Genomic DNA, 22,222 nt, shown 5'->3' with positions numbered 1-22,222 from the left:
TATTAACTTTATTAATATATGTATGTTAAATACAAGTATTTTTCATTATATAAAAATTCAGCTTAGTTTGTAGTTTTTGTAAGATTGGCACACATCAGTATTTGATACCTCTGGCAACAAAGAGCGAGAAGTTGCTGATAATGAGCAACAAAGGTTTTCATGTCTGAACATAGACTGAGAGTTTGACATCCATTGAGAAATATATAAATATACGGCACTTTTCACAAATATTTTGAAACAGCTGCTGTAAACATATGATTAAAGTTTCTTAAACAAAATAATAGATAGTGAAGTGTGCTTCGTATCTCCGAAACCAAAAATAAAACAACATTAATAAAGTTGTTTACCAAAGTACACAATGACAGCTCCTGTGTAGTGCCTAAGTGTTTCATAAAGTGTGCTGAATGCTGGCTCTGGAGAAAATCAATTTATAGTGGAACAAAATTCATTGAAATATGGCTCGACCCATCCGACGTTGTCCGATTTCCCGAGCTATATTAGAAGAAATTGCTTTGGAAGGTTTAGAAGGCATAACATTACCATGTACTGAAATTTCATATATAAAAATTTTCCCAAAATACATATTAATGTTTGTTCTTGTAGCACTATGGGCTTACTTAAGTATCGACTTGGGTGTGGAATTACCTCTGCCATCAGATGTGATGAACCGTGTGTGGAATTTCATCAAACAAAACAACCATCAGCTAGATTTTTACGAATTACCAACGGAGAGAGCAACTGTGCAATGTGAGAGTCGCTTTACGCTTGTGGACCCGGATTTCGGAGTACCCATTATGCCGGTTGGTAGTACCGCCAGTAAATTTAATAATGATAATATCACAAAATATATCATTTCCATTCAAAGGATCCCAACAAATTTATGCGGTACAAATATGTACCAATTGAAGATGGTGAAATACGCGGTTCGTGTGAATTCTATAAGGAGCGGAAGAAAGTAGAAGCCGTTGAAGTTAGTGATTTAAATGTCGAAGCTATCTTGGAAAGGTGACCAACACATTTATATAAAATAAGAGTTTTTTGTTAATACAGGCATTGATTGCAGGTGGGATAAACGCTTTGTTGTGGTGGCCTCACAAGAATTGCGCTTTTGCGTGCTTACACCGCGGAATAAACCTATTCCGCGAGACTTAACTCTGGTACAATATTGTTTCTGGGAAGCTGTAGGACGTTCACGCTACAATGGGGAGACAACCTCTGGCCCTTATTCCCTATTTCAGTTTTGCAAAGACTCCTCTGTGATTTTTTATATCAAGTAAATATGAGCACACACTAATCACATATATGGTGACGAGTATTTATTAATTACATACATACTTTTAGACAAAAATTGGCTCATTTCGGTTTGATAAAGCACCAACCTTTCCATGAATTTCGTGGTGATCGTCCCGTTGTTACATCCCTACTCAATTTACCGCAGTACGTGCCGGAAATTCCCCGAAATATAATTACTCTCATAGAAAAAATTTATGAGCTAGTAAAAAAGTCGGAACAGCAAAACTTACCGTTAACAGAATTTCGCACCTTGGTTCCAATATTTGCACGTAAATCCAAATTCCGGCGTTTTGTACTCACTCCTTTCTTTCAGCGCATCTTTGAGGTGAAAGTAAGTAAAACGATCATATGCCTAAACCGTTCCCACGACAGTCGTGTCTAGGTAACCGAAACGGACCTGGATTTTTGTCCAGCAAAGAACTGTCAACTCGGCACCATTCCTTGAAATTACTTAAATAATGTTTTCTGCCACTACAAAAACCACAACAACAATCATATTCCTACATACATATATTTTAGTATGAATGGTGTTTTACATTTCATTTTTCAGAAAGTGCTGACTGGACGCAAAAGCGGAAAAAGCAAAGAGCTAAGTGTTCTTGCGATTACTTTGCGGAGCCCTGATAGACCCTTAGAAGAGCTTATAGAGGAGGAGCTTGCGGAGGAGGAAAAGGAGACGGGAATCAGCTTTAAAGACGCTTTCACCGATAATAAGCATTCTTTTGTAGATATGCCGCTGAAGGAGGAATTCTATCGCGCTGTCTTGCGACATGGCACGCGCGGTTGCAGTCACACAGAGCTATCCAATTATCTCAGCGAATCGCACTGCGTGGTGCGTCAGATGGTCAAAGCGATGCAACGTGACGGCTTGATAGTACCGCATGTCGTTGATGAGGGACGCCAACGCATCCACAAGTACTTGCCAAATCAAATATTTTTGCATAACTTATATCTGTAACTTGTCCGTTTTAGATTTGTTGCATTAGAAGTGATTAATGCAGAGAAGTTGGCGAAAGAAAAGGGCGTTGAAAAACCAGCGGAAGTGGTCAAATTCAGCAGCAGCATGCCGGTATGTCAAGCACATTTACATCAGTAACTAAGTGGTTAACATTTAGCTCAATTGCAGCCCACACCGCAGCTGGACGAAACCTTGGCCGTAGACTGTCCACAAGTCAAAGCCACGGTGGAGGAGTACGTACATAAGGACAAGCCATTCCGTATAACCTTTACCAGCCGTCAGCAATCCCGTCGCGACTTTATAATTCAACAGCTGAACGAGCACGCCATAATGAATAACGTTACTTTACGTAATAAATTGCAAGAAACGGAACGGCAGCGTGGTTTCAAAGATGAAATTTGCTTCAAATCCTTGCAGCGCATGCTCATGGAAATGAAGAAAACCGACAATTTGAAGGCATACGAGATTCGCTTAAAATACCAAGAACACATGCGTAAATACCATTATGTAGCACATCCGCAAATTGATCAAGACCACCTATTGGTGGATAGGGAGGTGAAACGTTTAAAAAATATGCTCTTGCGCACCAGACAGCGGGAGGAGCAAAAGAAACAGAATAAATTACGCATGCTGCGAAAGCGTGCTGCAAAATTAACACGAAAAGCGCCAAAAGCCCTCGACACCAAAAGTACGACGCCGAACGCCGCCATCGAGCAGTTGCCTAATCCACCTAAATTCCTCATATCCCGTTACATGCACGAGTTTCTTTTCTATATCGTGGTGGAATTGAATGAAAATAAAGAGATGCTGGAAATCGACGAACCTTTGCTCCGCACATGGAAAGAGACGGAGCCATCGCTGCAGGTGAACGAGTTTTTACAGAGTTTACATGCTGGCGTCGAGGTGCAGCACAGTTATATGTCGGAGCTTAACTGGCGCACATTCATACCGCCGCTGCCGAAGTATGCCGACAAGCCGGCCGGTTGGGTGAACTTTTTGGACGCCATTGAACGCATGCCACTCTCAATATTCAATAAAATATTTCGCTTCCAGCCGACGGGCGGCAATGTGCTCGACGATTACTTGACCCACCCCATACGCCAGCACTATCTTATACGACAGCTGCCAATGGAGTTGCAGAATCAAATAAATCGCATTTACTTGCAACGCATTTGCACGATGGTCCTGAAGCTACTAAATCACATGGGTCTAATACAAGTGGGTGAGAGCCAAAATTTCAAAGATACTATGATGATTTGGGTGTATCTAAATCGGCGCACACAAATACTCGATACAACACCTTCGGAAGCCAGCTTCGCCACTGTCAATATGGAACGCAAATATGAAGAGTTGAATTTTCATTTTGCCACATTTGAGGACATCACCCAGTACTGGACGCATGTGCACCGCATTTGTGTGTATACCAAACTCGGCCTGCTAAGTGCCAAGCATAATGAGAAGTCGCAAAGTCGTCGAGAGTTTCACTTTTTACCCGCTGTAAGCTTTGACGATGCACCACACTACGATAACGGTGAAGTGCCCGGCGATCGCGCAGGCGCAGCCGGTTTTGCGGCGCATCTGTTTGCGCATGCGTTGCGCAGCTGGTCGTGGATACTGCGCACGAACGTGAAACCGGTGCAAACACGCACGGGCCGTATACCGTTAATGCGCAACGGCAGCAGTAAACATTTGCGTCTCATGGGCTTGCGCAAGACACGTTTGCACGGCGGTCGTGGCGGGCACGTGAAGCGCTTGCCACATGCGGTGGCAATCAAACGTAGTGCCAAAAAGAAGCCGGCCTCCATACGCGATGCCATCGATCGGGATGCACTGAAGAACATGCGCACGCTGCGCGCCAGCTGGGGCAAGGATGAGGATGACTTCCTGAAATTAGCACGCGCCGTTTATATATACATAGCGGCGCCGGTGCCGGTACTCGGACTCATTGTGGTTGGTAAAATTTGTCGTGACGTCATCAGACACAACCTGGGCATACGCAACAAGACTACGCAAGCGTGCCATCGGCGTATGCAGTACATCGTGAAGAAAGGACGGCATATTCCGGAGGTGCCCACTTGGGTGCACATGCTGCAGACCAATGTGGAAATCCAGGAACGCTATGGTGAAAATTTTCTACAACAACTAAAAGGTGTCTATACGGTGCGTGAGGAGTACTGCGATGCTTTGGCGGTGCATTTCATAAACATTTTGCATTTCCTACATCTGTTGGTGCACAACACCAAAGGCAAAGAGGCGATTACCGCTTTGCGACCACGCTTCACCATACCCGACAGTATCGATGAGTTCGAGCGTCTGTACGTGAAACGCATGGCGACAACGGAAGAGAAGCTTATGAAATATATTGACCCCGCCGACGAACAGGATGCGCTGGCAATGCTGGCCATTAACGTGCTGCACAGCTCGTTATGTTCGGCGCTCGACAAGACCTCCTATACGGCACAAACTTTTGAGATTTTCAAAAAATTCTCGGAAGAAATACTGCAACGCGCCTTCCATATAGCGCGCAATGGCGCACTGATCGTGGCGAATAAGCGCAAAAACATCGAAAAGCTACCCAATCAACTAACTAGCCCGGCTTACTCGCTGTCGGTGCAATACCAACGTCGCTTATTCTATCTGCGCATACCATATTTTGTTTACGACTCTCTCTTTGGTTTCTTCGAGAGCGCAATGGGTGTTTTTATGAAGCCCGTAGAGGAATTTATGGACTTGGCATCAACTAGTAGCGCGCAGCCAGCAAAAAACTTGGTGGAGCTACGATCGCCCAATGCAGGTCAACTTTTCTTCATTACCGAGGGTTTGGCGCGAAACTTTTGGGATTGTAATATCAAATTTCCCAGCAATATATTGACTGTCGATGCTGAACAAAGGCAGACGTTGTCTTCAATGGACCGTATACTCGATCACTATCATTGCATTTTCGATAATGCGCCCGAAACGGAATATACGAAGAACTTCGAAAATGAAGCCAGCGAGAAGCAGGTAATGTTCGGGAAATTATTTACCGTTATTCTATTGCTTGAACATCAAAGGCCAATACAAATTTCAAATTTGTTTCCACCATTCGGTCTTCAAGTACTTTTTTCGACCGTTTCAAGGCACAGTATACAAAAATGGATATTTGAGCGCTTTGTGTGAGGGTCTTGGGTTGCCTTTATAAAACTTTCGAAAATCCATTTTTACAATTCTGAATTATTTAGCTAATACTAAGCTTGTAATAGCCAGAAGGAAACGTCGGAGAACCTATGAAGACCTGAGCTGGCGAAATTAGACAATACGTCGACCAGACTTCGGACGAAACAAACTTCCAACAGGCACTGACCGACACTCACAATAGAGCCATCAACACCTTCACCGACTCCCTTCCAGTGAATGACGTACTCGAAGTCAAACCACCACTCATTGCAGACGAAGAGCTCGAGTTGCCGCGAGAAACGGGAGTGACCCTTGCGCAACTTCGTTCTGGATACTGTAACAGATTAACCTCCTACTTGCCCAGAAAAGACTCCGACGTATCCAATGTATGTCCTTTGTGCAATGAGTCTCCGCACGACACTGTCCACCTCTTTGCATGCCTCACCAACCCCACTCATCTAACACACTTCTCCCTTTGGTCCGACCCCGTTGAAACAGCACGTTTCTTAGGCTTTCCGTTAGATGACGTCAAAGACAACTTAGCTAATCCTTCCATCCTAACAGAGACTAGGTACCCGCTAAAACAACAACAGCTCAGTAGGTTTAACAGTGTCGGTCTGCCTGTCCACCTGTTTGTATATACCATCTGGTCACTCAGTTTTTGTGCTATCGATCTGAAATATTTCACACGTGCTCTTCTTTCAAAAAGCTGCTCATCTTTCGAAATCACCGTTCTTCAGGCACAGTGGAAGCAGTGATTGTGTGGAAAGACAGGGACGCAACCTCTGAAGAAATTGTTCAGATCGGACCACTATAGAATATAGCTGCCATACAAACAGACCGACAAAAATTAAGATAAAGATCTTTTTGTACTTTTTTATATTTCCTATGCTATAGGAAATGCTACTATGAAGGATATTATAGCTTCTGGCAACCGAAATTAACGTGACTTCTTGTTCTTTTTTTATTTAAAGGTCCGCGTTAAGTTCCAACCCGCCAACTTAAGCTACAAAATCAATTACAGCCCCTATGACTTCATATCCAAACTGCCTACGCGGCACCTGCACTTCTTCTGCGCACTCGACCACCTCAACCAGGAGGTGGAGATCAATTTCAGCCGCTTGATGCATAAAGATGACGAACACGATACACTGCGCATCGAATGCCCTTTCAACTGTGTGCTCAAACATGCCAACTACATTAACGCCATCGAGCTGATAGTGCAGGAGAAGCGCAACATTTTGCGCGAGTTGACTGAGATGCCACCACAAAAGTTGCTGAATCTCGCATTGAGTGGCTGTTCCGTGACGGTGGAATCGTCGAATTTGCTGACGCTCGTACGCATGCTGGAGTCATTTTGGCGCGAGAAAGAGACCGCCTACGACCGCAAAGATCTGGGACGTGTGTCGGCGAATATAAAGATCAACAAAACCGTTGATTGGCATCAGTTGTGTTGTGAAATACTGCAGTTCAATATGGCCGAGGAGGACAATGACAAAAACGATGAGTATGAGCCGACGCTAAACAAGGAGGAGCGTCTTGCGCGTGCACAGGATGTGTTTGTAGTGAACCTGCCCACTTTGCAGTTGGAAGCCAAGCCATGTGTGCCCAACACATTTAAAGATATGACAATGGCACACAATGACGTGTTCGTATCCCAACTTTTGGCGGAGACTGAACTGGATCGTGAAAATATACTGAGGAAAATCGTAGAGTAAGTAAATGAGCTGAGCTTGGAAGTTTATACATGTAGTATATTCAATTTGTTTCAATAGTGAATCGCATTGGAAGTATACAGAGAACACCTTCGAAGCACTTAAGCCAAAGTTGAGCAAATTGGGCTTTAATGCTATGGAACAGCAGCACGTTGAAGACCTGCTGCGATTTATTGAAGCGCGTAAGCTCGGCGTGCCCGTCGCGGATTTGCTGGTATTTACTTTTTATATAAAAAAAATAGCAAATTAATAAAATACGAGTGTTTTCTCACAGCGTGAATTCCCCTACGCCCAGTTTCTATCGCGCGCTTTGCGTCTACTCTCCGAGCATTATCTCGTGAAACGTGTTGGTGTTGCCACCATGATGTATGTACATAAAACCCACATACGCCCGTGGGTCGTGCACACCTTCCATCTGAAAAGGCTGGAGCGCGAAAAATTGGGACCTGATGGTACAGTGAGTCTCAAACGCGGCGCAAGCGATGCCGAGCAAAGCCCAAGTGGTAATGCGGAAGTAGCGGATAGCGATGATGCAGATGGACCTAGCACCAGTAAAAGAGCTAAATTAGCTGACGATACTAGAGAGTCAATGCAGACGACCAACGGTTAAGTAAGCGTGTACCGAAGCCAGTAAAACGCTTTGAAAGCGCAAGTAAAGAAAGCAAGAACAAGGAAAAGGACAGCAAGAGGTAATCCAATCATATTTTAATATCCGCAGTAGCGTTTTATCTGTCAAATATTTTTTACACAATTTAATTTAAATCATAACGGTAAAATTAAACGAATTATTTACATATTCCTTTGCAGTGATGTTATTGTAATGAAGCCCCATGCCTGGATCCGTCTGAATGGCACCATTAATCGACGTGTATTGGATCGTTGGTTGGGCTCAATACTAACCGAGTGTATTAGCCGTTCGGGTTGCATGGTTTCGGATATTTGCACGAACTTTCCACATTTGCCACCAGTGGAAATAATGTTTCTACTCGAAATACTGGGTGAATTGAAGTGCCTTCATTTAAGCGAGATGAAACCGGCACCTGTAAACCTTTTCTCAGCTTATGAGGACGTACAAGAGAGTGAGTAACTGATTGTCATTGATTTTTTTTTTTGTTTTTTTGTAAATAATAACAAAATTCACTCTTCTAGGTATTGTAACGGAGTTTTATGATCCAGAACACACTTACGTGACTGCGAATGCGGACGCCATGACACGTATGGCCATTTTCATTGGCAAGAAAAAATACAGCACGCAATTTTTTTAAACGTTTTATCTAGTTTGCTGATAATACCCTTTTATTTTAAGATTGTTAACACTAGAACAGAATAAATTAAGCTGGCTTTGTCGCAAAGTCTTTACATTACAACCACAATGTATTGTTTTTTTTTTGTATTATAAATGAGTGAGTGTTTTTTGTTTAACTGAAAATGAGTGAGTGTTTTTTTTTTATCGCTTCGCTAGAAATATATTTTCAACTTCTTCGCGCTCTTTTACGCATTCCGCCGTGAGCACTTCCACGTTATTGTCGCTGGTGATGAGCACATCGTCCTCAATGCGTATGCCGATGCCGCGAAACTCTTTTGGCACATCCTTTCGGTCTTGTGCTATATAAATTCCCGGTGCCACCGTGCACACCATACCCGGCAAAAGACGCAATGAACGCGGCATTAAGGGTGTGTCATGCACGTCCATGCCGAGATAGTGGGATACATGATGTGGGCAGAACTTGTAACCGGCCTGCAAGAAATATGTTAGAACAACATTTGTACTGATTGAAATTCAAACCCAAACTTACACGTGCATAACCGTTATCATCAGCTATATCTTTGGGCGCGATACCGACTTCTTGCAAGTACTTGCCCAACTTTATGCACATCGTATCGAATAGTTCGTCCAATGTTTCGCCACCGGGCTTCAATAAGGTACCTACAAGCATATAAATGGAATAATAAGTCTCGATGCTGAATAATACATACATATATTTAACGCTTACATATCAATTCCTTCTGCAATTGCAGTAACACGTCGTACAAGACTTTTTGCGCGGGTGTGAATGTACCATCTGTGGGCCATGTGCGTGTGATGTCACTTGTGTAACCGCCATATTCGCAACCAGCATCCATAAGCAGCATTTCACCACTTTTGGTCAGCTGCGTATTGTTTATGTAATGTATTGTAGTCGCGTTATTGCCGCCGGCCACCACGGGCGGATAGGCCAAGTAGCTGGCATTCTTCATGCGGCACTTGTAATCGACTGCAGCAAATAGATGATGCTCTGAGATGCCTGGTCGCGATTCGCTGATTACTTCATTTATTGCTCTTGAAGCGATTTGGCACGTTTTACGCATGAGCTCTTGTTCACAAATCGATTTAAAAAGTCGCATGCTTTGTATAAATGTAGCGGGTGAGTTTGGAGCGGATGTAGCGCCAGCCACATTTTGAACATCGTTGGTTAGGCTCTGTTGATCTGATGCGGCCATATCATACCACACGTGTGGTTTTTCGCTTGTAATGTGTTTTTTGAGAATTTCTGGAAATTGTTGCACTGTGTATGCTTCGTCAACACCGAAAAATCGGGCGCATTCTCAACACCAGTACGTGCGCCATCCACATCTCAGCGTGCTTATCTTTTGGCCGCATAAATAATATGGATTTGATGTCTGCTTTCTCGTTTATGGACATAACGAGCACAGAGTCGGGCTCCAGACAACCACTCAAGTAATAGAAGTCAGAATTTTGACGAAAAACGTAGGGAATCTTATCACTCATGTATTTTTTGGAAGCGGACGGCACAATCACCTTGAAGAGTTGTTTGGTTTGTAAGCACACAAAAGAAAATTATAGCATTTATTTATTAATTATTTTACCAAATTTGATTTTTTCGTTTGTTGGTCAACTTTATGGTCTTCTGCGTACTTTTGTATGCCACTCATAAGGCGCAAACGTCGCTCTCGAAATGTTTCCACATTTTGTCCAATAACAAGCTCACCCTCATTTATAAGATGTGGATGTGTCACATAAGTAGGTTGACCAAATGTTTCTGAACGTAAAGTTTGCAAGAAACTCCTATTCAGTGTTGCAGCAGCCGGCGCATCTGATGACGATGCTGATGATGATGATGATAACAATGCTTTGTGGTCTAGAGAAAAAGGTTCCACATTTAATACAAGCCATATAGCTTATTTGACACATTATCGTTACCAAATTTGCCGAGCGTTTTAATTCTCCTCGTATTCTTAAAAATAAACATATTTTTGATTTGTTTCTTTATATATATGAACTAATACAAATTTTGACGATTTCCTAAAAAAATTTTGTTTAATAAATGATAAAAATATAAGTTTGTCAAACGTAATCACTTTGATTGCTCGTATTATCACATACCGGAACAGCTGATCGCTATTGTGAACGAACTTTAATAACTGCCATGTGTTTGTTGTTGGTTTTATGGGAAACATTTCCTATGGCAGTTTAGAAAGCACCGTAGCAAATGCACCACCATACGGATCTTAATAATGGATCAGTTAGGCCTTCCCAAACGGAAAATAAAAACGTATGAGATATTTGATTAACTTCCCTTGAGTTTCGAGTTATATGATTCTAAACTTGTTTTTCAATAAATGGTTATTTTAAGTGCATTGTTGAATGTACAATATATTTATTGCGTAAAAATAATCGATAATTCCTGGTTTATTTGGACAAAATGTACTTGGGAACCGCAATTAAGAAAACAACAAAACTGAGGTGGAAAATGTGCAAAACCACCGTCGAGGTCAAGTCCGACAACACTTTCAACCGCTATAATTGGTTTGCTAATTAGTCACAGTTTTTTTCAGCTACTGCCTTCATATACGCAACGATTTCAATAATATGCTTACCTAATTGCAACCTATGGCGGTTACAAGTATCATGTGTCACATAATTGTTGGAAACCAATAGAAAGCATATCGATGTAAGAAGGGGGCGCGAACACAAAAATAAATATATAAGACAAAAGCTACCTAGTACTGTTATTTGTTATTATTTCAAATTTTATATGGGGGAATATCTGAAATCTTGCTTAAATCTCCCAATTCTGACTTGAAATGAGAGCACTTAAATCTGCAGGTGCATATCTAGCAGCTAGCGGAAGGTAGACCAAGGAACAGATTTTTTAATTGGATGCTGTCTGGATAGAGAAACCAATGATTAGGTAATTATCTATTGAATTAGCTGTTAGTCACCACTTTATAGATAGGTATAATATTTATGAGACTATAGGTAAAAGTGTAATTCTATAATAAATTAATTAAGAAGAAATTAGTTTTCAATGCAACTATTGACATTGTAAGCGTATTTATACGTAAACGTTGTGGTTAGAACAATTTAATTTCATTCGCTCGCAAATAGAATGAACTTTGATTTGTTACTTACATCTCTTAACAATTGCCAATCACGTACACATGTACTTACTTGTTGTATTCTCACATACATACATATGTATGTATGTTAGAATGAATGTTTATATATATCTTTATAAAAAAACTGCTATAAAATTCGAGATATATGTACATACATACACAAGAAAGAAAGAATTTGTAAATGTATTAATTTATATGTACTTCTATCAGGTGATTTTTTTTGTAAAAAAAAAACGCATAAAATTTGTAAAAATCATGTTCTTTATTTGAAACGTTAGATTGGTTCATGACATTTACTTTTTGAAGATAATTTCATTTAAATCTTGGTGGCCAACTGCCCATGCATCCCGAAAAATGCACTGGTTGGTGTGGTTTGTACGCTGGTGGAATCATTGNACCGTATTTTTTCAAAGANGCTGTTGGACGCAACGTTACGGTGAATGGCGATGCTATCGTTCGATGCTAACAATACTTTTGTGCCAAAAATGGAAGAACTGAACTTGGTTGACATACAACAAGATGGCGCTACATGAAAGAATTTTAAATTCGGAGAACAATTAATCTCAAGAAATGGACCCGTAAGTTGGCTACATACTAATTTACTGATATGTTTATATATAATATATGTATAAATGTTTCTGATCCCATAGCAAATACTTTTTGCAATCAAGTATAATCTTCAGAAAAAATAAAACATGCTCATAAAAAACTTAATAAAGTTGTAGTAAATTTTCCATATTTCACTTTATAATTCAATTGTTCTTTCCGGTCATGTTTCCGAGCGACAATATTCTTATCAAGTTCAACAACATCTCACAGATGTATCGTGACGAATCATGGAACGGCTTTGCTACCAGAGGACATTAGGGATCACTGACTCAGTATCGGATTGTTTATGGAGCCTAGCAGCCCCACCTAGTTAACTTCTTTATTTAAAATTCTTGCAGCTTTTACTAAATTTTTCTATATTTCAAAATTTTAATCGAAGATTGTATAAATAGCCGGTGACACGAAGTTCCTGCCCGAGAAATCAGTTCAGTTCAAGATTTTTTGTATTATAAAGTTCAACTTCCCACAATGCACTCTTACTGCAAATACTTACGTATGTATGCATGTTGCTGCTTGAATATTACAAACAATTTCAGTAAACAGTTATAAGCAAATAAAAAATATTTGCTAATGAATACTCGTACATACGCACACCTGCATATGTACATACAATGTAAATATGAACCCAAATGGAAATAAAACAAATCATAAAATATTTAAATTAAAGTTGCCAATAAATGTCAAAATTTATGGTCCTTTACGAAGTGGAAACGACGAAGTCTATGGAACAATGAGCTATACGAGATATACGACGACATTGACATACTAGTTCAGCGAATTAAAAGACAGCGGCTACGCCAGGTCATGTCATGGCCAGGTCACGTCGTCTCAATGGATGAAAACAAGCAGTAAACGCCGGGAGAAGCAGAGGAAGCGGAAGAGCTCCTTTTCTCGCACTTCAGGCACTCCAGTGCCTATGCCAATAAAGAAGAAGAATGAATGTCAGACGACTGCTCGCCTTACTTTAGAAGTTGCACTTCCCCAATGATATGGTTTGCATACATACATACATACGTATTTATAACGGAAACTCAAGTCAATGTGATAACATAAATATAAAAACAATAGATGAAAAATAATATATGTACATACATAGGTACATACATATTTTTGTGTATTTATGTATGTATGTATGTATGTATTTACTTATTTATCTTGCGAAGTTATGCCATAGAATTAGGAAATAAATCTAGTATCGCAAAAGTTTATTATACATATGTATGTATGTACTTGTGTAAATATTTGTAAAACTTTTGATGGAAATTACGAAAATTACATACATACATACTAACATAAATTTGAACCAGTTTGAAAGCGCGGAATTCAGAGCACACACATACAAACCGATGTACATATGTACATTTATAAGTGAGAAAACGAGTGTCTGAATCAAACCTGGGCAAAGTTCAAATTACAAACAGTAGAAATTCTATGCGACGCATCACAGAAAAGGGAAAAGAAATAGGAAAAAGAACAGATAGAAGGAAAAGCCAAGAAATTGTTGCGAATAACTTTTGTAGCAACTGTTTTAGTTAGTGAAATTGGCACGAAAGCACATTTGTACATACCATGTGTATGTATGCTTATTTATGTAACATTATACCGTTTGCTAAGTAGGGCTATTTCTCAAGCGGCGTTTTGACACTTGACAATTGCGACATGAAAGAAACCATATAGTATTTACATTTTGTATTTCGCTTTATTGAAATAAATCAATTTCAATTACAGGTAGTAAACACTTCGTTTTATATTATTCTTACATACATATGTAGTTGCTAACAAAAGTACAAACCATCTACTTAACTATAATACACACTTAATATTTTTCGCACAATATACCTATGTATGTACAAACATATACAATAAGCATTAGAAACATGATTTGTATTTTGCATGTATTTCGATTAAATTTGTTTCACGACATTTAGTGTGTTATCGCAGTTATCCGGTTCAATACAAAATATATTTTGATTGACCTTAAATAGTTATATATGACATAGTTGCCTTGTAATTATCAATTATATTTAAAAAAAATTTCGAACATATTTCAATTTAAATGTATAAAATGAGATTTTTATGTAATTTCGACCAAAGACCCTTATTAAGGCTTAATTTTATAAGTTGTAGCGTAAATAAAAAACTTTAAGTCTTAAACAATTAAGAACCTAAATAAATATGTTTAAAGTGGAATGGGGAGTGTTTGTGCTTCATGAGATTCCAATTTTTAATATTACACGAAGTTATATTTATAAGCATTCGGCACATTTAATTCTTGCATCAAGTAGCACAAATTTTCAAATACCCCATTTACAAACATTTTACTAGTGCACTAAATACATCCGCATTACCATTGCAATTACTATATCGGTTGGTGTAAAAAAAAATAAAATTCTGAAAACGATTCACTTAAAGGGGTGTGCTTATAATGTATACACGAATCATAGGGGTATTTTTATACACCGTATTACTATTTGCTTGAATTAGTGTTTGCGATATGTGTATGAACCAACCTACGTCTGCACACGGGATTTTATAATTTGGTACAATAAATGTGCAGCTATCAGCCAGATTACGCCCCCCGTTATTGCACTACTATCCACACCACTTGTTATTGATGCTTGTTTTGCTACGCGGGGTGCATTTTGACAGATAGTTTCGTTTTTAATAAAGCGGAACATTGATTCCATAATATTAGCTGGTGTGATTTCATTACAGGTTTCTAACTTCTGCACAATGCACTTCTCCAGCTCCTCCATTTCTCTACATTGTTTCATTCCCATTACGAATTTTGGCAAAGATTTGATATCATCGAATCCATTTTTCGGGATATAACTTGATAATGTGCTATTGATACAATTTTGAATATCATCCTTCTTTGAATCCAGACATTCTGGTCCTTTTTCTGCTATAAACAGCGCTATTTGATCACCACCCTTGTGGCATATGAAGCTGAGCAGACTTTTAATGATGCGCATGAAGACATCTTGATGTTCTTTCTCCTCTTTGTCTAGACACGCTGCTAATTTATTGTTGAAATCACTAACGCAAGTTAATGCCTCGGGCTGTTTGTTGCAATATTTATTAAAAACAACATCCAATTCACCATCCGGGCTTGCTTTTTCAATTTCCGCTTGCAGTGCAGTAAAGTTAAGTATGTTTGTAGCACATTCGGAAAGTGTTGGTACAGCATTTACAATCTCAGTATATGCGGCCTCGCCCTCTTCTTTGCCAGCTACTTCAATACATTTGTTGCGGACTAGAGTCTTAACATCGTCCAGTGTCAAATTTGTATTGGCAAACTCTGGAGGTAAGTTTTGCTTCAGGTCGTTAACATTTATTTGACTTAAGTCTATGTCGCCAGACGAAGAGCTGCTACCCAAAACACAATTAATGACGATTGTAAAAAAAGCTATTGACAGCAAAGTTTTTGCCATTGATGACAATTTCATTTTGCTCTACGCGGCAGGTATCAGTTGCTAAGGCACTAAGGTTTTCAGATTTTGAACAGCTTTTGCGTACGGAACACTTTGTTTTATATCTTGAACAATGCACAATTTAACTGAAACATCAACTATAATATTTCGCTGGCAAACAAAGACTGAATGATCTACCTCGATGGTAATGCTAATTCACGACTTGAGTTGATAATAATTATAAGTCTCTATAGACGAATGAGTGAGGGCCGCTTCGTTGATTATTAAAACAAAGCGCTAAAGAAAACGACCAAAATTACTCTCGTCGTTTTTAAGTTGTTCTCGCCTTTGGCCTTTGTTGATTACGGATTGAGATTGCAATTGTTGGTAAATAACAAATTGCAATATGTTGTCCACTCTGCGTCAATTTATTGAATCTTTGATCGATGGCGTTTATAACAAAAAATCGAATAGGAAAATTTCTCAGGTAGCGAATTTATAGTTAAAACGGAATGTAAAAATGCATCGTAAAAAATATTTCTACTTTTCTATTTTCGCACGTCACAGAACGTAATAAACGTAAACGTAATTTATAATTAAAACGGAATGTAAAAATGCACGGTGAAAAATATATGCATTTTTTTATTCGCACGGCAGAGAACGTAATAAACGTAAACGTAGATTCGTAGAATGTAAGAATGCATGGAAAAATATATACAATTTTCGTAACGTAATTTATTATTAAAACGGAATGCACGGTAAAAAATATAAGCACATTTCTATTCTCAAGTCAGTTCTCGGGTGTTTCTATATAATCACATAGATGTCGCACATTTCTTTAAGCTTTAATTTCAAATTGTTCTTTAACATGACATCCTATATTTTTGACAGCTGATAACCGATTAAAAAGTGAATAATTTTAATTGAAAATTGTCGTAACTTTAATTTCTAATTATTTAGTCTATTTATTTCATATATCTGTAGTTTGCTCTTAATATCACATAAACCAATAGTTTTCGTTATTTTATAAAGGCAATATATAAACATAATTATGTGCAATTGAAGTACCAGAATGTGTTAGTTGTTAACAAAGATAAAAGCAAAACAATTTGCGTTTCAACGCTGGAAGCGCCAGCTACATTAGCCCATACCGAAACAGCTGTGGAGCCTTCATACACCATTTATTCCTAATAAAGTGTTATCTGCAGATGGCAGAATTAGAAAATACCACCAATCACATGCCTGCTGGAACGGATGCCGAAGATGTTTCGTCACAAAATGGTACAGCAACAGCGACAGCGCTTGTTTCATCCTCACCATCCTTAAATTCTGAGGATTCCACAAGTAATACAGCAGAACAAATGGTGACTTCACCAAAAACCAAAGCCGTGACTATAAATGCACCATCGCCCTCTCCTACACTTTCAAAACCAAGTCTTACAACATATCTGCCTTGTATAACTGAAGGTTTGGAGCAGTTTAAACCTATCATACCTTTTGAAGATCTTATATTCGAAGAAGTATGTGGAAAATATTTTGAAAATACTGCTGATCGTTTCAATTAGTTTTACATATATACGTGATGCTATTTGTTACAGAAAATCGGACATGGTTCCTTTGGTGTTGTTTACAAAGTTAAATGGCAGGATCGACAGGTAGCCGCAAAAGAGTTCATGGCTAATCCGGATCAAGCGGAAGCTATTGAAACAGAGGTAGTTATCGCGATTTCTTTGATTTCTTTAATATCTATATGAAAATTTATATTAAATTTGTATACCCTGAACAGGGGATATTAAGTTTTCCACAAAGTTAGTAGCCGGAGATCGATTTAGTCATGTCCAGTTTTGACATATCGTCCAGAAATTTTGCACACATCCATTTCCCCGAGCAGCATTAAGCTGCCCATACAAATTGACTCACCAACATCAATTTTCTTTTATGGAAACTTTTTTATTTGTGAAGGCTTCGGTTGCATCCGAAGTTAACGTTTCTTCTTGTATTTATTTGATAAAAAAATGTATTTTAAGTATTTCTAAATAAGTTTCATTATTACTCTTCATATGTAAAGGTACGACAGTTATCTCGGGTAAGCCATCCCAACATTATAGAGCTTTATGCAATAACTGCAAATCAACAATCAATATACCTCATAATGGAGTTTATGGAAGGTGGCTCCTTACACACATTTCTACATGGCAAGGTGAAACCCTACTATTCGACAGCGCATGCCATGAGTTGGGCCTGTCAATGTGCAGAGGTAAGCTAACCCTTTTTCAACAAATTTTTTATATACTGTTTTACTAGTAAAATAATATTTATTTTAAATAGGGTGTCGCCTATTTGCATGCAATGAAACCTAAACCTCTAATTCATCGTGACTTAAAGCCCCTGAATTTGTTACTTACGAACAAGGGACGTCATTTGAAGATTTGTGATTTCGGAACTGTTGCAGATCAGGCTACAAAGATGACTAATAATCGCGGAACGGCTGTGTACATGGCACCAGAGGTAAGTTTATACATATCTCTAGATAATTTCATTTACCAAAATTTTAAAATTTTCCACTAAAATTGTAGGTTTTCTCATCGTGCATGTATGACGAAAAATGTGATGTTTTCAGTTGGGCCACAGTGCTATGGGTGGTGCTGATGCGCCAACAGCCTTTTGCCGAAATCACAAACGCCTATTCAATACAATGGCAAATACACAAAGGTGAGAAGTTGGGCTTGAAGTGATAAGTGTGTCTTTTGTCAAAATTATAGTCTTTAAGAATACAAAATTTCAAAAAATAATAAATATTGTACAGTTTTCACATTCTGAATTTTTCTCCAAATCAATTTCGATAGTTTTCTATATAGTACTTTTTTCCACTCCCTTATTGCAGGCCATCGTCCTCCAATGAATGCTAAAATACCGCAACCAATACAAAATCTTATGCAAGATTGTTGGCTGAAGGAGCCAGCAAAGCGTCCACCCATGGCACAAGTGTTGGCTTTTATGAAAAGGGTAACGGCTGATTTCCCGGGAGCTGACGTGCCGTTAGAATATGAATTTAAACATCTTCAGGTTGGTTATTACTACAGAAAAGACACAAAAAACACTTCTTGATTAATTTGATTCTCTCATATTACTCACATTTTGATTTTGTATGTACTCTTAGATTGTCTGCACGGATTCCACACAATCGACTGACAGTTATCAACTTGATTTCAGCAGTATGAGGTCCACCGAAAACTCCAGCACTACTTTAGATTTAACGCCAACAAATACAGCAGATAACACAAACACAACAGATTCCTCGATAACACCTACAAACAGCACAGAGGGTTACTCCAACTTCACTGTGCCTCCAACAACACCTGTACCAACCGCACGTATAGCTGGATTAACATGTTGGGATGCTATACCCGAAGAGTCTGAATCCTCCTCAAGTCAGCAGAACACTAGTGGAGATATGTTCAATATGACACCGTCACCTTCGGCTTCAAAACGTTATGAAACTATACGCAACGGCATAACGCAAAAAGCTAATTTCAATATGAATCCGCTGTCAATCGATGTGGACCCTGTGAGTTGAGCTATACATTTATTATCGAATTTAATTATATATAACCTGTAACTATATTTTATTTTTGTGCTTTTACAGCGTGCTTGGGATTTATTTCGGGGTGAGTGAACTTAGTTCTAAAATTACATAGAAATTTGTATTTTATTTATTTACGAATTTTAAAATCTCGCAATATTCTATATAGTTGTAGTTAGCACATAAAATTGCATTCAAAAACAGCCGTTGGGAGAGAATTTAGAAAATATCTTTCTTTGGTAACTATTATAAACCCAAAATTTTACTCAATACATAACCTCAATATAAGAAAGTGATGCATAAATAAGAACTATGAATTTATCTGAGTTGCAGAGCCGTGTTATGAGCCAAACTATAAATTAAACAGTTATTATTTTGATTTGATGCCCTATATTATAAATTATTTTTTATATCATATTTTAAAATTTTTATTTTTTCAAATATTTTTTTTTAATTTAAATTTTTATAAATCAAACAATATGTGAACTGATATAGTTATTTGACCTTAATATCAATAATATTGTTTTATTTAATTAAACTTTTTTTTTATATCATATTTAAAAATTTTTATTTTTTCAAATATATTTTTTAATTTTTAATTTCTTTTTTTTTAATTTTTTTAAGTTTAGTTTTAAAATTTCTTTTAATTTAATTCTTTAAATGTTTTTAATTTTTTTTTTAATTTTTAATTAATTTTTTTAAAAATTTTTTAATTAATTTTTTTATAATTTTATTATGAATTGCACATTAAATTAAACAATGAAATAATTTTTTGAAAACTTTAAATTAATTTTTTGAAATTTTTTAATTAATTTTTTTTTTTTTAATTGTAATTTAATTTTTTTTTAATTTTATTTTTTTATAATTTTATCTTTTAATTTTAATATTTGATTTTCATTTTTTTTTTAAATCGGTCCACGCAGGACTAACCAAGCACCCTCGCCCGTCCTCCTTGGCCGACCGTTAAATAACTAGATAAGCGTTACAACAACAACCACCATAACACCCACCACCACACTGAACCCCACAGCCCATCTTAAAAAAAACTAGTCCTTTTTAAAGTTTTTGCAGCAAGAACATGAAATTTTAGTACGATTGAAAAAATTGGGCATAACCTTAAAAAATTTTACCTAGTATTTCTAAATTTTTACCTCAATTCACGTCCTTTGGGCAAATATCGTTCTGATTAATTTCACCGCTACGATAACCGTTCGCACGACAGTCGGGTCTAAGTAGCCGGAACTGATCCAGCTTTTTTTCCAGCCAAGGTACCATTCCTTGAAATTTCTTCAGCATATTTCTCTGCCGCTACAACAACAACCGTTACGATACGATAGTTAAAAAACTTCCCACAACAAACGAGTCTACGGATTCGGTTTTTATTTTGCAGAGTTCTTTAAAATTATTTTAAAACATTTTCTGACGTTACAACAACAACAACTTGGTTATAATAAACTTTAGTTAAATTTTTTTTTAAATATAAACAAAATTCCAAGTTAACAATTTTCCTTAAATCGAGTTCAAAAATCGCCAAGTTACCAAAAAAAAAAATAACAACATTTTTTATTATTTTACACCAGCAGACTTGACTTGTGCATTCTGCAAACTACAATCACTCAAAAGCGATTTTCGAAAAACAAAAACTAATTATAGAAAACACACATACACACACACAAAATAAGCATTCTAAAAAGATTAATAACGACATATTATAAAATAATATAAAACAAAATTGTTAAGCAGCTTACGAAAATCACAACAGATGGTTGGTTACACAGGCTATTTTTAAAGATGAAGAAATGTCCTTACACACATACATACATATACACATTCCTACAAGAAAGAAACTCTTACATACATATAGTATGTACATTACATTTGGGTATTTATAAATGACTCATATTGTTGTTGTTTTTTTTTGTCTTTTGTGGTGGCGATCTGTCTGCAGCATTTCTGCGACAGTAATTTATGTATTTGTTGTTGTGTGCTGCTTCGGGAAGCACCATTCGTATTAACTGAAACTCATTTTTATGCTTTTTATAAATACCTACGGATAACAGCAGGTTAATTTCTGGAAAACTTATCCTTCGTGGGTACAAGATTTAATAACAGAAAAATTTTAGTCCTTTTTTTAAGATTTAATCGAATTTTGATTGTGTTTAAGGGCTTACATGGTTTTTTTTTTGACATTTTCAAAGGATATAATTCAAAAATGAAATTGAAATGCTTTTAAACATGAAACCCTAAAATTTCATGAAAAACAAAAATGGTTTGTTATTTTTCAAAATTTTTAGTTCGGAGGATAGCCACATAATCCATTTAAATTTTAAAGCAATCGATGCAACAGTTTTTCAGAAATATTGGTCGCAAGTGTAGCTTCGAGAAAAACACATTTGAAAATTTGTCAGGTGTCTGGGCCACGCCCTCTATAGACCTTACTTACTTTCTCATTCCTGTAACTTTGCAACAAGATTCAATTTCGAAAAATTAATTTTTTAGGAACGGTTGAGTAGTTCTTGGCTTGAATACACAAAGACTTACGCCAGAAAATAGTTTACAAATCTTCCAACTTTATTACGAAAATTCTCGTTCTGTAAAGAATGTGTTTCGCGCGCTTCGCTCAACTTATGGTCAACATAATCGGCCTACTTAGCGTATCATTCCCAGCACCATAACCCATCTTGGGACCCAGCATTCATTATTGGATAATATTCGACCGAATAGACCACGTCCAGCATGCAGGGAAGAAAGCTGAGATTCGATTCGGCGCCGATCACAGCACAGTCCGACGACTTGACGCATTTTGCGTCGAAATCTTAAATTGAAAACCTACAAAATACAGCTTGTGAAAGAACAGAGGTGGCTCGACCTTCCCAAGCGACATCGCTTCGCTCAACGGGCTCTTGAAGAGGAATTATCGGTCCATATTTCTTCAAAAATGATGCCGGTAAGAACGTAACCGTCAATGGCAACCGCTATCACACCATGATAACCGCTTATTTGATTTATGAAATTGAATCTCTGCGACATTTGGTTTCAATAAGATGGCGCCATTTCCCACATATCGCATCAATCAATGGATTTATTGAGATAA

General features: G+C 37.7%; 4 protein-coding genes across 4 annotated transcripts in view; 2 read left to right on the top strand and 2 right to left on the bottom strand.

The window, feature by feature from the left end:
• The first annotated feature begins 215 nt into the window (after positions 1-215).
• Positions 216-8,495, top strand: LOC126758056 (general transcription factor 3C polypeptide 1-like). The gene is given in 14 exon segments (XM_050472051.1): positions 216-543; positions 604-800; positions 866-1,005; positions 1,064-1,273; positions 1,342-1,624; positions 1,844-2,208; positions 2,266-2,362; positions 2,420-5,254; positions 6,382-7,121; positions 7,183-7,336; positions 7,397-7,714; positions 7,717-7,811; positions 7,930-8,201; positions 8,272-8,495. Coding segments are annotated over 14 exon segments (5,910 nt in total). The 5' UTR covers positions 216-455; the 3' UTR covers positions 8,388-8,495.
• Positions 8,383-10,850, bottom strand: LOC126758057 (xaa-Pro aminopeptidase 3-like). Its single transcript, XM_050472052.1, is given in 8 exon segments — positions 8,383-8,860; positions 8,919-9,049; positions 9,117-9,695; positions 9,698-9,730; positions 9,733-9,922; positions 9,991-10,262; positions 10,325-10,426; positions 10,508-10,850. Coding segments are annotated over 7 exon segments (1,545 nt in total). The 5' UTR covers positions 10,374-10,426; positions 10,508-10,850; the 3' UTR covers positions 8,383-8,569.
• A 2,961-nt stretch (positions 10,851-13,811) lies between these two features.
• On the bottom strand, positions 13,812-16,042 carry LOC126758541 (27 kDa hemolymph protein-like). The gene has a single exon (XM_050472856.1). The coding sequence runs from the start codon at positions 15,579-15,581 to the stop codon at positions 14,643-14,645; it is 939 nt and encodes a 312-aa protein (XP_050328813.1). The 5' UTR covers positions 15,582-16,042; the 3' UTR covers positions 13,812-14,642.
• Positions 16,043-16,452: 410 nt separating this feature from the next.
• The window catches only part of LOC126758539 (mitogen-activated protein kinase kinase kinase 7-like), a 31,346-nt gene continuing 25,576 nt past the window's right edge, over positions 16,453-22,222 (top strand). Inside the window, exons 1-8 of the mRNA XM_050472853.1 lie at positions 16,453-17,065; positions 17,144-17,257; positions 17,614-17,802; positions 17,874-18,053; positions 18,122-18,257; positions 18,430-18,611; positions 18,706-19,113; positions 19,192-19,213. Coding sequence (XP_050328810.1) covers positions 16,754-17,065; positions 17,144-17,257; positions 17,614-17,802; positions 17,874-18,053; positions 18,122-18,257; positions 18,430-18,611; positions 18,706-19,113; positions 19,192-19,213 — 1,543 coding nt within the window. The 5' untranslated portion in view covers positions 16,453-16,753. The remainder of the gene's footprint in view (positions 17,066-17,143; positions 17,258-17,613; positions 17,803-17,873; positions 18,054-18,121; positions 18,258-18,429; positions 18,612-18,705; positions 19,114-19,191; positions 19,214-22,222) is intronic.

The sequence above is a fragment of the Bactrocera neohumeralis genome, chromosome 5 (genome assembly GCF_024586455.1).
Source record: "Bactrocera neohumeralis isolate Rockhampton chromosome 5, APGP_CSIRO_Bneo_wtdbg2-racon-allhic-juicebox.fasta_v2, whole genome shotgun sequence".
Classification (NCBI taxonomy): domain Eukaryota; kingdom Metazoa; phylum Arthropoda; class Insecta; order Diptera; family Tephritidae; genus Bactrocera; species Bactrocera neohumeralis.
This window is presented reverse-complemented; position numbering and strand designations above follow the sequence as displayed.